Raw genomic sequence first — 15,974 nt, 5'->3', positions numbered from 1 at the left:
CAGGGCCCTGTTTCCTCTCCTCTCTGTATGTCCAAGTCTTCAGTAAGTCAGGGCCCTGTTTCCTCGCCTCTCTGTATGTCCAAGTCTTCGGTAAGTCAGGGCCCTGTTTCCTCTCCTCTCTGTATGTCCCAAGTCTTCAGTAAGTCAGGGCCCTGTTTCCTCTCCTCTCTGTATGTCCCAAGTCTTCAGTAAGTCAGGGCCCTGTTTCCTCTCCTCTCTTTATGTCCCAAGTCTTCAGTAAGTCAGGGCCCTGTTTCCTCTCCTCTCTGTATGTCCCAAGTCTTCAGTAAGTCAGGGCCCTGTTTCCTCTCCTCTCTGTATGTCCCAAGTCTTCAGTAAGTCAGGGCCCTGTTTCCTCGCCTCTCTGTATGTCCCAAGTCTTCAGTAAGTCAGGGCCCTGTTTCCTCTCCTCTCTGTATGTCCAAGTCTTCAGTAAGTCAGGGCCCTGTTTCCTCTCCTCTCTGTATGTCCCAAGTCTTCAGTAAGTCAGGGCCCTGTTTCCTCTCCTCTCTGTATGTCCAAGTCTTCAGTAAGTCAGGGCCCTGTTTCCTCGCCTCTCTGTATGTCCAAGTCTTCAGTAAGTCAGGTCCCTGTTTCCTCTCCTCTCTGTATGTCCCAAGTCTTCAGTAAGTCAGGGCCCTGTTTCCTCTCCTCTCTGTATGTCCAAGTCTTCAGTAAGTCAGGGCCCTGTTTCCTCGCCTCTCTGTATGTCCAAGTCTTCGGTAAGTCAGGGCCCTGTTTCCTCTCCTCTCTGTATGTCCAAGTCTTCAGTAAGTCAGGGCCCTGTTTCCTCTCCTCTCTGTATGTCCCAAGTCTTCAGTAAGTCAGGGCCCTGTTTCCTCTCCTCTCTGTATGTCCAAGTCTTCAGTAAGTCAGGGCCCTGTTTCCTCCCCTGTCTGTATGTCCAAGTCTTCAGTAAGTCAGGGCCCTGTTTCCTCTCCTCTCTGTATGTCCCAAGTCTTCAGTAAGTCAGGGCCCTGTTTCCTCTCCTCTCTGTATGTCCAAGTCTTCAGTAAGTCAGGGCCCTGTTTCCTCTCCTCTCTCCCAGTGTCTGTCTGCCCTCTGGTGGTGCAGTCTGTTATAGCAGCATCTCTGCTATGTGTGTGTGTGTGCTAATTCCTGTGTCTGTATGTCCAAAATCCATTCTAGCATACTTAATATGATCAAGTAATGCATTATCAAGCACATTAAATACGCAGCTGTGGCTAGACAGCATGGTGTATCAGTACTATTGGACAGCATGGTGTATCAGTACTATGGGACAGCATGGTGTATCAGTACTATTGGACAGCATGGTGTATCAGTACTATGGGACAGCACGGTGTATCAGTACTATTGGACAGCATGGTGTATCAGTACTATTGGACAGCATGGTGTATCAGTACTATTAGACAGCATGGTGTATCAGTACTATTGGACAGCATGGTGTATCAGTACTATTGGACAGCATGGTGTATCAGTACTATTGGACAGCATGGTGTATCAGTACTATTGGACAGCATGGTGTATCAGTACTATGGGACAGCATGGTGTATCAGTACTATTGGACAGCATGGTGTATCAGTACTATTGGACAGCATGGTGTATCAGTACTATTGGACAGCGTGGTGTATCAGTACTATGGGACAGCGTGGTGTATCAGTACTATTGGACAGCGTGGTGTATCAGTACTATTGGACAGCGTGGTGTATCAGTACTATTGGACAGCGTGGTGTATCAGTACTATTGGACAGCGTGGTGTATCAGTACTATTGGACAGCGTGGTGTATCAGTACTATTGGACAGCGTGGTGTATCAGTACTATTGGACAGCGTGGTGTATCAGTACTATTGGACAGCGTGGTGTATCAGTACTATTGGACAGCGTGGTGTATCAGTACTATGGGACAGCGTGGTGTATCAGTACTATTGGACAGCGTGGTGTATCAGTACTATTGGACAGCGTGGTGTATCAGTACTATTGGGCAGCATGGTGTATCAGTACTATTGGACAGCATGGTGTATCAGTACTATTGGACAGCATGGTGTATCAGTACTATTGGACAGCATGGTGTATCAGTACTATTGGACAGCATGGTGTATCAGTACTATGGGACAGCATGGTGTATCAGTACTATTGGACAGCATGGTGTATCAGTACTATTGGACAGCATGGTGTATCAGTACTATTGGACAGCATGGTGTATCAGTACTATGGGACAGCATGGTGTATCAGTACTATGGGACAGCATGGTGTATCAGTACTATTGGACAGCATGGTGTATCAGTACTATTGGACAGCATGGTGTATCAGTACTATTGGACAGCATGGTGTATCAGTACTATTGGACAGCATGGTGTATCAGTACTATTGGACAGCATGGTGTATCAGTACTATTGGACAGCATGGTGTATCAGTACTATTGGACAGCATGGTGTATCAGTACTATTGGACAGCATGGTGTATCAGTACTATTGGACAGCATGGTGTATCAGTACTATTGGACAGCATGGTGTATCAGTACTATGGGACAGCATGGTGTATCAGTACTATGGGACAGCATGGTGTATCAGTACTATTGGACAGCATGGTGTATCAGTACTATTGGACAGCATGGTGTATCAGTACTATTGGACAGCATGGTGTATCAGTACTATTGGACAGCATGGTGTATCAGTACTATTGGACAGCATGGTGTATCAGTACTATTGGACAGCATGGTGTATCAGTACTATTGGACAGCATGGTGTATCAGTACTATTGGACAGCATGGTGTATCAGTACTATTGGACAGCATGGTGTATCAGTACTATTGGACAGCATGGTGTATCAGTACTATTGGACAGCATGGTGTATCAGTACTATTGGACAGCATGGTATATCAGTACTATTGGACAGCATGGTGCATCAGTACTATTGGACAGCATGGTGTATCAGTACTATTGGACAGCATGGTGCATCAGTACTATTGGACAGCATGGTGTATCAGTACTATTGGACAGCATGGTGTATCAGTACTATGGGACAGCATGGTGTATCAGTACTATTGGACAGCATGGTGTATCAGTACTATTGGACAGCATGGTGTATCAGTACTATTGGACAGCATGGTGTATCAGTACTATTGGACAGCATGGTGTATCAGTACTATTGGACAGCATGGTGTATCAGTACTATTGGACAGCATGGTGTATCAGTACTATTGGACAGCATGGTGTATCAGTACTATTGGACAGCATGGTGTATCAGTACTATTGGACAGCATGGTGTATCAGTACTATTGGACAGCATGGTGTATCAGTACTATTGGACAGCATGGTGTATCAGTACTATTGGACAGCATGGTGTATCAGTACTATTGGACAGCATGGTGTATCAGTACTATGGGACAGCGTGGTGTATCAGTACTATGGGACAGCGTGGTGTATCAGTACTATTGGACAGCATGGTGTATCAGTACTATTGGACAGCATGGTGTATCAGTACTATTGGACAGCATGGTGTATCAGTACTATTGGACAGCATGGTGTATCAGTAGTATTGGACAGCATGGTGTATCAGTACTATGGGACAGCATGGTGTATCAGTACTATTGGACAGCATGGTGTATCAGTACTATTGGACAGCATGGTGTATCAGTACTATTGGACAGCATGGTGTATCAGTACTATTGGACAGCATGGTGTATCAGTACTATTGGACAGCATGGTGTATCAGTACTATTGGACAGCATGGTGTATCAGTACTATTGGACAGCATGGTGTATCAGTACTATTGGACAGCATGGTGTATCAGTACTATTGGATAGCATGGTGTATCAGTACTATTGGACAGCATGGTGTATCAGTGCTATTGGACAGCATGGTGTATCAGTACTATTGGACAGCATGGTATATCAGTACTATTGGACAGCATGGTGCATCAGTACTATTGGACAGCATGGTGTATCAGTACTATTGGACAGCATGGTGTATCAGTACTATTGGACAGCATGGTGTATCAGTACTATTGGACAGCATGGTGTATCAGTACTATGGGACAGCATGGTGTATCAGTACTATTGGACAGCATGGTGTATCAGTACTATTGGACAGCATGGTGTATCAGTACTATTGGACAGCATGGTGTATCAGTACTATTGGACAGCATGGTGTATCAGTACTATTGGACAGCATGGTGTATCAGTACTATTGGACAGCATGGTGTATCAGTACTATTGGACAGCATGGTGTATCAGTACTATTGGACAGCATGGTGTATCAGTACTATTGGACAGCATGGTGTATCAGTACTATTGGACAGCATGGTGTATCAGTACTATTGGACAGCATGGTGTATCAGTACTATTGGACAGCATGGTGTATCAGTACTATTGGACAGCATGGTGTATCAGTACTATTGGACAGCATGGTGTATCAGTCCTATTGGACAGCATGGTGTATCAGTCCTATTGGACAGCATGGTGTATCAGTACTATTGGACAGCATGGTGTATCAGTACTATTGGACAGCATGGTGTATCAGTTCTATTGGACAGCATGGTGTATCAGTACTATTGGACAGCATGGTGTATCAGTACTATTGGACAGCATGGTGTATCGGTACTATTGGACAGCATGGTGTATCGGTACTATTGGACAGCATGGTGTATCGGTACTATTGGACAGCATGGTGTATCAGTACTATTGGACAGCATGGTGTATCAGTACTATTGGACAGCATGGTGTATCAGTACTATTGGACAGCATGGTGTATCAGTACTATTGGACAGCATGGTGTATCAGTACTATTGGACAGCATGGTGTATCAGTACTATTGGACAGCATGGTGTATCAGTACTATTGGACAGCATGGTGTATCAGTACTATTGGACAGCATGGTGTATCAGTACTATTGGACAGCATGGTGTATCAGTACTATGGGACAGCATGGTGTATCAGTACTATGGGACAGCATGGTGTATCAGTACTATGGGACAGCATGGTGTATCAGTACTATGGGACAGCATGGTGTATCAGTACTATGGGACAGCATGGTGTATCAGTACTATGGGACAGCATGGTGTATCAGTACTATGGGACAGCATGGTGTATCAGTACTATGGGACAGCATGGTGTATCAGTACTATGGGACAGCATGGTGTATCAGTACTATTGGACAGCATGGTGTATCAGTACTATTGGACAGCATGGTGTATCAGTACTATTGGACAGCATGGTGTATCAGTACTATTGGACAGCATGGTGTATCAGTACTATTGGACAGCATGGTGTATCAGTACTATTGGACAGCATGGTGTATCAGTACTATTGGACAGCATGGTGTATCAGTACTATTGGGCAGCATGGTGTATCAGTACTATTGGACAGCATGGTGTATCAGTACTATTGGACAGCATGGTGTATCAGTACTATTGGACAGCATGGTGTATCAGTACTATTGGACAGCATGGTGTATCAGTACTATTGGACAGCATGGTGTATCAGTACTATTGGACAGCATGGTGTATCAGTACTATTGGACAGCATGGTGTATCAGTACTATTGGACAGCATGGTGTATCAGTACTATGGGACAGCATGGTGTATCAGTACTATGGGACAGCATGGTGTATCAGTACTATGGGACAGCATGGTGTATCAGTACTATGGGACAGCATGGTGTATCAGTACTATGGGACAGCATGGTGTATCAGTACTATTGGACAGCATGGTGTATCAGTACTATGGGACAGCATGGTGTATCAGTACTATGGGACAGCATGGTGTATCAGTACTATTGGACAGCATGGTGTATCAGTACTATTGGACAGCATGGTGTGTCAGTACTATTGGACAGCATGGTGTATCAGTACTATGGGACAGCATGGTGTATCAGTACTATGGGACAGCATGGTGTATCAGTACTATGGGACAGCATGGTGTATCAGTACTATGGGACAGCATGGTGTATCAGTACTATGGGACAGCATGGTGTATCAGTACTATTGGACAGCATGGTGTATCAGTACTATTGGACAGCATGGTGTATCAGTACTATTGGACAGCATGGTGTATCAGTACTATTGGACAGCATGGTGTATCAGTACTATTGGACAGCATGGTGTATCAGTACTATTGGACAGCATGGTGTATCAGTACTATGGGACAGCATGGTGTATCAGTACTATTGGACAGCATGGTGTATCAGTACTAATGGACAGCATGGTGTATCAGTACTATTGGACAGCATGGTGTATCAGTACTATGGGACAGCATGTTGTATTAGTACTAATGTGTATATGTTATGTGTCTGTAAGTTACACTGCATCACCAAAAGTATGTGGAAACCCTTTCAAATGAATGGATTCGGTTATTTCAGCCACACCCATCGCTGACAAGTGTATAAAATCGAGCACACAGCCATGCAATCTCCATAGACAAAATTTGGCGGTAGAATAACGTTACTGAAGAGCTCAGTGATTTTCAACGTGGCACCGTCAGAGGATGCCACCTTTCCATCAAGTCAGTTCGTCAAACTTCTGCCCTGCTAGAGCTTCCCCCGGTCAACTGTAAGTGCTGAAGGTCTAGGAGCAACAACGGCTTATCCTTAAAGTGGTAGGCCACATAAGTTCACAGAACGGGACCGCCGAGTGCTGAAGCGCGTAGCACAAAAAATCGGCATGATTTTGGAATGAGTTGTTCAGACAGCTGTCCACATACTTTTGGTCATGTAGTGTATCTATGTTATGTATGTTATGTTGTGTTATGTATGTTAGTACTCTTTAGTGGATCAAGTAAAGCATTCTGTTTTATGTGTTCTATATGTGTTCTATATGTGTTCTTTATGTGTTCTATATGTGTTCTATATGTGTTCTGTATGTGTTTTTTATGTGTTCTATATGTGTTCTATATGTGTTCTATATGTGTTCTATATGTGTTCTATATGTGTTCTATATGTGTTCGTTGCCTTTGATCTCTTCATCCCCTCTCTCTGTCTGTCTGTCTTTCTCTCTATATATATCTCTCCCCCTCTCTCTTTCCCTCTCTCTCTCTCTCTCTCTCTCTCTCTCTCTCTCTCTCTCTCTCTCTCTCTCTCTCTCTCTCTCTCTCTCTCTCTCTCTCTCTCTCTCTCTCTCCCCCTCTCTCTCTCTATCCCTCTCTCGGTCTGTCTGTCTGTCTGTCTTTCTCTCTATATATATCTCTCCCCCCCCCTCTCTCTCTCTCTCTCTCTCCCTCTCTCTCCCCCTCTCTCTCTCTATCCCTCTCTCGGTCTGTCTGTCTGTCTGTCTTTCTCGCTCTCTGTCTCTCTCTCACTCCCATCAGAGCGAGCTGCAGGTCTGTGCTGTAGGTTGATTGGCAGCTGTAGGCGGGGCATGCCTAAGCTTGCGGACCTATCGGTAAAGACCAAGGATGTGTGGGAGATTCCCAGAGAGTCTCTCCAGCTCATTAAGAAGCTGGGCAACGGGCAGTTTGGAGAAGTCTGGATGGGTAGGAACAAGTTCTCTGTCTTTGCATGCCTCTTCATATCATTTAATCTCCCTCCCTCTATCCCTCCCTCCACCCCCTCCTCCCTCTCCACTCCTACCATCCCCTCCACCCCTTCCTCTTCTAGGCAGTAACGATGGGATGTGTCACTTCTTGACCACGCCCTGTCCCAATTCAACGCCCCTCACCCTGGGTTTGGGGCGGGACGCCTGGGAGGTTGCCCGGGAAACGCTGGCCCTAAACAAGAAGTTGGGTCAGGGCTGCTTCGGAGATGTCTGGATGGGTGAGACCGACTGTCAATCAATCAATCAATCAGTCACCTTCTTTTACTGTATGTTGGCACACTTTTTACAGTCTGTGTTCCAGAAGGACTTCTCAGTGTGTCTCTGGATATTCCTAATGTGGTGCTAATGTGGTGTTCCCTGTGTCCAGTTCAGTGTTAAAGTGTCTGTGTCTGTCCAGACCAGTGCTGTTCTGTGTCAGTGTTAAAGTGTGTGAGTCTGTCCAGTCCAGGAGGTGTTTTACTGGTCCAGCTTCATGTGCTACTGTAGCTTCATGCTGGTACCCCTTCTCTCCTCCCTTCTCTCCTCCCCTCTTTCCTCCCCTCCCTCCTCCCTTCTCTCCTCCCCTCTTTCCTCCCCTCCCTACTCCCTTCTCTCCTCTCTCTCCTCCCCTCTCTCCCCTCTCTCCCCTCCCCTCTCCTCCCCTCCTTCCTTCCTCTCCTCTCCTCTCTCCTCCGTTCCCTCCTTCCCTCCCTCCTCCCCTCTCTGTTCCCCTCCCTCCTCCTCTCCCTCTCTCCTCCTCTCTCTCCTCTATCCTTCCCTCTCTCCTTCCCTTTCTCCTCCTCTTTCCTCCCCACTCTCCTCCCCATCCCTCCTCCAGTCTCTTCACCCTTCTCTCCTCCCCTCTCTCCCAATTGTTACCCCACCCTGCCTCCTCCATGCATGACCTCACCATCACTCTTTTAATGTGTGTACTATATAACTCTGTGTGTAGGTGTGCGTGTCTGTATATAATTGTGTGTGTTTCTGCCTCTGTGTGTGTGTGTGTGTGTGTGTGTGTGTGTGTGTGTGTGTGTGTGTGTATGTCAGGTATGTGGAACGGCACCACCAAGGTAGCAGTGAAGACGTTGAAGCCAGGCACCATGTCTCCAGAGGCCTTCCTAGAAGAGGCTCAGATCATGAAGAGACTGAGACATGACAAGCTGGTGCAGCTGTACGCTGTGGTCTCTGAAGAACCCATCTACATCATCACAGAGTTCATGAGCCAAGGTGCTGCATGGACACACAGCATGCACACACATCTAAGCAAGGAAGCTCGCACACACACACACACATACACACTCGCACGCGCACGCACGCACGCACACACACACACACACACACACACACACACACACACACACACACACACACACACACACACACACACACACACACACACACACACACACACACACACACACACACACACCACATGTTTTCACAATGATTTCTGACATGTATTCAACTGTGTGTACTGCAGGAAGCCTACTGGACTTCCTGAAGGATGGGGAAGGAGGAAATCTGAAGCTGCCTCAACTGGTGGATATGGCTGCACAGGTCAGAACACACAACCACCATCTTGGTCAACCACCATCTTGGTCAACCACCATCTTGGTCAACCACCATCTTGGTCAACCACCATCTTGGTCAACCACCATCTTGACCACGTTCCTCTGGTGGTCGGGTGTTGGTGCCACCTCACACTCTGCTGCAGGTGGTACAAGTGGAGATGACGGGCACCTCTAACCCTTCCTCGTGTGTGTGTGTGTGTGTGTCTGTGTGTGTGTGTGTGTGTGTGTGTGTGTGTGTAGATAGCGGCAGGCATGGCGTATATAGAGCGAATGAACTACATCCATCGTGATCTACGAGCGGCTAACATTCTGGTCAGTGATAATCTGGTGTGCAAGATCGCTGACTTTGGTCTGGCCAGACTCATAGAGGACAATGAGTACACCGCCAGACAAGGTAAGAGAGAGTGTGACAACTCTTGATGAGAACAGGACTTCCTAAATACATTTGATTGACTGATTGATTGATTTTACAGGAGCCAAGTTTCCCATCAAGTGGACTGCTCCTGAAGCTGCTCTATACGGGCGTTTCACCATCAAGTCTGACGTGTGGAGCTTTGGTATCCTGCTCACTGAGCTCATCACAAAGGGACGCGTACCTTACCCAGGTAGGTGGTCGTTGTCTTACTCTCTCCCTTCTTTTTTCCAGACATAGGATACCGTGTGTTACGAAACATCTCTGTACAGTGGCAAGAAAAAGGATGTGAACCCTTTGGAATTACCTGGATTTCTGCATAAATTTGTCATAAAATTTGATCTGATCTTCATCTAAGTCACAACAATAGATAAACACACTCTGCTTAAACTAATAACACACAAACAATGATACATTTTCATATCTTTATTGAACACACCGTGTAAACATTCACAGTGCAGGGTGGGAAAAATATGTGAACCCTTGAATTTAATAACTGGTTGACCCTCCTTTGGCAGCAATAACCTCAACCAAACATTTTTTTGTAGTTGCGTATCAGACCTGCACAACGGTTAGGAGGAATTTTGGACCATTCCTCTTTACAAAACTGTTTCAGTTCAGCAATATTCTTGGGATGTCTGGTGTGAACCGCTCTCTTGAGGTCCTGCCACAGCATCTCAATCGGATTGAGGTCAGGACTCTGACTGGGCCACTCCAGAAGGTGTATTTTCTTCTGTTGAAGCCATTCTGTTGTTGATTTACTTCTGTGTTTTGGGTCGTTGTCCTGTTGCATCACCCAACTTCTGTTGAGCTTCGATTTGCGGACAGATAGCCTAACATTCTCCTGCAAAATGTCTTGATAAACTTGGGAATTCCTTTTTCCCATAAGCTGTCCAGGCCCTGAGGCAGCAAAGCAGCCCCAAACCATGATGCTCCCTCCACCATACTTTACAGTTGGGATGAGGTTTTGATGTTGGTGTGCTGTGCCTTTTTTTCTCCACACAGTGTTGTGTGTTCCTTCCAAACAACTCATCTGTAGTTTCATCTGTCCACAGAATATTTTGCCAGTAGCGCTGTGGAACATCCAGGTGCACTTTTGCAAACTTCAGACGTGTAACAATGTTTATTTTGGACAGCAGTGACATCACCGTGGTGTTCTCCCATGAACACCGTTCTTGTTTAGTGTTTTTTACGTGTTGTAGACTCGTCAACAGAGATGCTAGCATGTTCCAGAGATGTCTGTAAGTCTTTAGCTGACACTCTAGGATTCTTCTTAACCTCATTGAGCATTCTGCGCTGTGCTCTTGCAGTCATCTTTGCAGGACGGCCACTCCTAGGGAGAGTAGCAACAGTGCTGAACTTTCTCCATTTATAGACAATTTGTCTTACAGTGGACTGATGAACATCATGGCTTTTAGAGACGCTTTTGTAAACCTTTCCAGCTTTATGCAAGTCAACAATTCTTAACAATTCTTCTGAGATCTCTTTTGTTCGAGGCATGGTTCACATCAGGCAATGCTTCTTGTGAATAGCAAACTCAAATTTTGTGAGTGTTTTTTATAGGGCATGGCATCTCTAACCAACATCTCCAACCTCTTCTTATTGATTGGACTCCAGGTTAGCTGGCTCCTGACTCCAATTAGCTTTTGGAGAAGTCATTAGCCTAGTGGTTCACATACTTTTTCCAACCTACAGTCGTGGCCAAAAGTTTTGAGAATGACACAAATATTAATTTTCACAAAGTCTGCTGCCTCAGTTTGTATGATGGCAATTTGCATATACTCCAGAATGTAATGAAGAGTGATCATTTTTTGATCATGCAAATGAATCATACAAATGAACTGAATCCCCCAAAACCATTTCCACTGCATTTCAGCCCTGCCACAAAAGGACCAGCTGACACCATGTCAGTGATTCTCTCGTTAACACAGGTGTGAGTGTTGACAAGGACAAGGCTGGAGATCACTCTGTCATGCTGATTGAGTTCGAATAACAGACTGGAAGCTTCAAAAGGAGGGTGGTGCTTGGAATCATTGTTCTTCCTCTGTCAACCATGGTTACCTGCAAGGAAACACGTGCCGTCATCATTGCTTTGCAAAAAAAGTGCTTCACAGCCAAGGATATTGCCGCCAGTAAGATTGCACCTAAATCAACCATTTATCGGATCATCAAGAACTTCAAGGAGAGCGGTTCAATTGTTGTGAAGAAAGCTTCAGGGCGCCCAAGAAAGTCCAGCAAGCGCCAGGACCGTCTTCTAAAGTTGATTCAGCTGCTGGATCGTGGCACCACCAGTACAGAGCTTGCTCAGGAATGGCAGCAGGCAGGTGTGAGTGCATCTGCACGCACAGTGAGGTGAAGACCTTTGGAGGATGGCCTGGTGTCAAGAAGGGCAGCAAAGAAGCCACTTCTCTCCAGGAAAAACATCAGGGACAGACTGGTATTCTGCAAAAGGTACAGGGATTGGACTGCTGAGGACTGGGGTAAAGTCATTTTCTCTGATGAATCCCCTTTCCGATTGTTTGGGGCATCTGGAAAAAAGCTTGTCCGGAGAAGACAAGGTGAGCGCTACCATCAGTCCTGTGTCATGCCAACAGTAAAGCATCCTGAGACCATTCATGTGTGAGGTTGCTTCTCAGCCAAGGGAGTGGGCTCACTCACAATTCTGCCTAAGAACACAGCCATGAATAAAGAATGGTACCAACACATCCTCCAAGAGCAACTTCTCCGAACCATCCAGGAACAGTTTGGTGACGAACAATGCCTTTTCCAGTATGATGGAGCACCTTGCCATAAGGAAAAAGTGATAACTAAGTGGCTCGGGGAACAAAACATCGATATTTTGGGTCCATGGCCAGGAAACTCCCCAGACCTTAATCCCATTGAGAAATTGTGGTCAATCCTCAAGAGGCGGGTGGACAAACAAAAACCCACAAATTCTGACAAACTCCAAGCATTGATTATGCAAGAATGGGCTCCCATCAGTCAGGATGTGGCCCAGAAGTTAATTGACAGCATGCCAGGACAGATTGTAGAGGTCTTGAAAAAGAAGGGTCAACACTACAAATATTGACTCTTTGCATCAACTTCATGTAATTGTCAATAAAAGCTACACTTATGAAATGCTTGTAATTATACTTCAGTATTCCATAGTAACATCTGACAAAAATATCTAAAGATACTGAAGCAGCAAACTTTGTGAACATTTATATTTGTGTCATTCTCAAAGTTTTGGCCACGACTGTACACTGTGAATGTTTAAATGATGTATTCAATATAGACAAGAAAAATTCAATAATTTGTGTGTTATTAATTTTATTACCAATTTATATAGAAATCCAGGTAATTCCAAAGGGTTCACATACTTTTTCTTGCCACTGTATGTCTCTTTCTGCCTCTCTACCACTCCCTCTCCCTCCTCTTCTCTAGGTATGAATAACCGCGAGGTCCTGGAGCAGGTGGAGAGAGGCTACAGGATGCCCTGTGCGGTGGGTTGTCCTGCCTCCCTCCATGAGCTGATGGTACAGTGCTGGCGGGGAGATGCGGACGAGAGACACACCTTTGAATACCTGCAGGGCTTCCTGGAAGACTACTTCACTGCTACTGAACCCCAGTACCAGCCTGGAGAGAACCTGTGACCACACGCACACGCACACATGCACACGCACACACGCACGCACACACACACACACACACACACACACGCACATGCACACGCACACACGCACGCACACGTACGTGCGTATACAGACACGAGTGTTCACAGACAGACACTCACTCACATAAATACAGACACACACACACACACACACCGTTTTTGTAGGCTGTAGCGTGCCAGATTGTGCCTTAAATCTTTACTCAGTGTAATATGATGATGATGATGATGATGATGATGATGATGTCTTCACTTCCAATGCTTTTTACTCTTTAACCATCTTTCATGTCAAAGTGATATTTTTACTGTAACTTTTCATAAGTCTGTTGTTTTTTTGAGCTTCTGAATCTAGCGGGTAAATGCTGCCAGAGGCGACCCATGGTGGGCACGTGTCCCCTCAAAGAATGTGCCCTGTTTAAAAACATTTAAGAAATAAAATTATATATATATATATATATTGTTGTTGTTTCTCTGTAATACTACTAGCCACCTAGCAATTTTATGAAGTTAGCTTTAGTTAGCCCAGCTCTCCCAACCTCATAACTAACTACCAAGAAGCCATTACCAGACTATCAATCAAGTTAGAGTAGCTAGCTTGTCTGTCTCAGCTGGCATGCCTGCTGTCAAGGTTGGTAGACTTTAGAAAAGCAAGCAATAACTAAATGTATTGAATAAGACTCACATTCCTTTCAATCTTTTACCCAGATTTGAGCAGACATGCAGAGAAGAATTCTGCCAGTGTTTGCCGATGTTACAAATAGGCCTAGCTTGTGCATCATTATCACTAACTATCACTAGCTATCACTAGCTATCACTAACTAACAGGGAAGAAATCCGAGGGCGAGCACGGAGTGTGACTGGGCCAAGCTAGAGCAGCTTGTGAAGTTGCTGGAGCCGTTCACAATCCACACCGACTTCAAAACTGTCAGCCAGTCGCTGTCTGATGTGGTACCGTGTCGTCTCGACCTCGAGTCACACTTGCAGTCAACTACTGTTGCAAAACAGTTGGCACAGGTCCTCCTGAAGTCACTGCGCGAGCGCTTTGCATGCATGCTGAATCCTCAGGCAGCAAACTTCAACCCTCACTCTGCAGCAGCTTGCCTGATGACCCACGTGTGTCTCTGGCACTTCGCTCAACAGAGATGGAGCCACTGATGAGGGAAGCAGAGTCTTTTGTACTTCAGCAAATCAGAGAGTACAGCCATGGAGCAGCAGGACCCCAAGCAAGATGCCAGCACGTTGAATCCAGCAAGCATCTCGACCACAGTTCTTCAGAAATATAGTTTCCTCGCATCGAGGATAGTCCAGCCGGATGGTCAACCTGTCAGGGCATTCAGTGCCCTGTGTGAGATATGGAAATACCTGGAAGAGGTAAAGGGGGGCGTGTTTACAGAGTCACCTCTCCAGTTCTGACAGGCAAGGATGGCTGTTTATCCAAAGCTGTGACCTGTGGCACTGGATCTGGTTTCTGCCCCTGCATCCCAAGCGTTCGCGGAGAGAATATTCAGCCTTTCATCAGGCTTGAAAAACCGAACGACAACATCTTTGGAATGCAGAATCTTCTTGAAGATAATCCAGAGAATCTTGTTTGGTTGAACAGAAACATATACACACACACACACACACACACACACACACACACACACACACACACACACACACACACACACACACACACACACACACACACACACACACACACACACACACACACACACACACACACACACACACAGAGGTGCACGTCATCCCCACTTTGAAGGGGTTAGTCACAGTGATGATACATGTTTCATATTACATAAACATAACATGTCACATGACTTCATTTGTTGTTTCTGTCACCTAAAGGTACTTGATTCTTCTTACATCTACTAGTAAAGTTACAAAAGCATTAGATTGGTATAAACATGGGCAAGAGAGTTTCCTTCCACCATATTTCTTGCACCAGTCTAGGCGCTTATCCTTTAAATCCAAGTCAAATTAGGATGGATTTATAATTTAAACCTTACCCAACATATTTCCTGGCCAGGGAGTTGTATAGAGTCCTCTAGTGACCAAAAGCCTGTGGCCACGCCATTGAGGACTTTAGCCATTTTGATTTAGTCAACTGGGTGGGACTTCCAACTTCATTGGCTGATCTCTCCTGATGACCCGGTTAGCATGACCTGATGACCCGGTTGTAGTCGTGACAAAATGGACTATTTCAAGATGGAGATGTCCTCAACGATGCTGCCCATGTTCTCACAGACACCCTCATGACACAGATACAGAGATGAGTTGTCTATCCAAGTCTATGGTCCCATCTCCTTATGTATTACTGCCCCCCAGTGGCAAGATGTGAAACACCCCAAAACGAGCTATAGGCTATAACACATACATGGCTCCTCCCACATAGGCTGTTTTCATTTATTATTTTTATTTTACAGTTTTTTTTGATGATTGTAACCTTCTCTTGTTTCAGATGTTTCTGACCTTCTGTTGTTTCAGATGTTTCTGACCTTCTGTTGTTTCAGATGTTTCTGACCTTCTCTTGTTTCAGATGTTTCTGACCTCTTGTTTCAGATGTTTCTGACCTTCTCTTGTTTCAGATGTTTCTGACCTTCTCTTGTTTCTGACCTTCTGTTGTTTCAGATGTTTCTGACCTTCTCTTGTTTCAGATGTTTCTGACCTTCTCTTGTTTCTGACCTTCTGTTGTTTCAGATGTTTCTGACCTTCTCTTGTTTCAGATGTTTCTGACCTTCTCTTGTTTCAGATGTTTCTGAACTTCTCTTGTTTCAGATGTTTCTGACCTTCTCTTGTTTCTGACCTTCTGTTGTTTCAGATGTTTCTGACCTTCTCTTGTTTCAGATGTT

General features: G+C 45.4%; 1 protein-coding gene across 1 annotated transcript in view; it reads left to right on the top strand.

Moving 5' to 3' along the window:
• Positions 1 to 13,577, top strand: part of LOC139559134 (proto-oncogene tyrosine-protein kinase Yrk-like) — a gene marked incomplete in the record, with an annotated part of 63,191 nt that extends 49,614 nt beyond the window's left edge. The window contains 6 exon segments of the mRNA XM_071374868.1: positions 7,571 to 7,726; positions 8,535 to 8,714; positions 8,968 to 9,044; positions 9,299 to 9,452; positions 9,532 to 9,663; positions 12,897 to 13,577. Of these exon segments, the coding sequence (XP_071230969.1) occupies positions 7,571 to 7,726; positions 8,535 to 8,714; positions 8,968 to 9,044; positions 9,299 to 9,452; positions 9,532 to 9,663; positions 12,897 to 13,105 (908 nt within the window).
• Between the last annotated feature and the right edge of the window lie 2,397 nt (positions 13,578 to 15,974).

This window comes from Salvelinus alpinus, chromosome 29 (assembly GCF_045679555.1).
Source record: "Salvelinus alpinus chromosome 29, SLU_Salpinus.1, whole genome shotgun sequence".
Lineage (NCBI taxonomy): Eukaryota > Metazoa > Chordata > Actinopteri > Salmoniformes > Salmonidae > Salvelinus > Salvelinus alpinus.
This window is presented reverse-complemented; position numbering and strand designations above follow the sequence as displayed.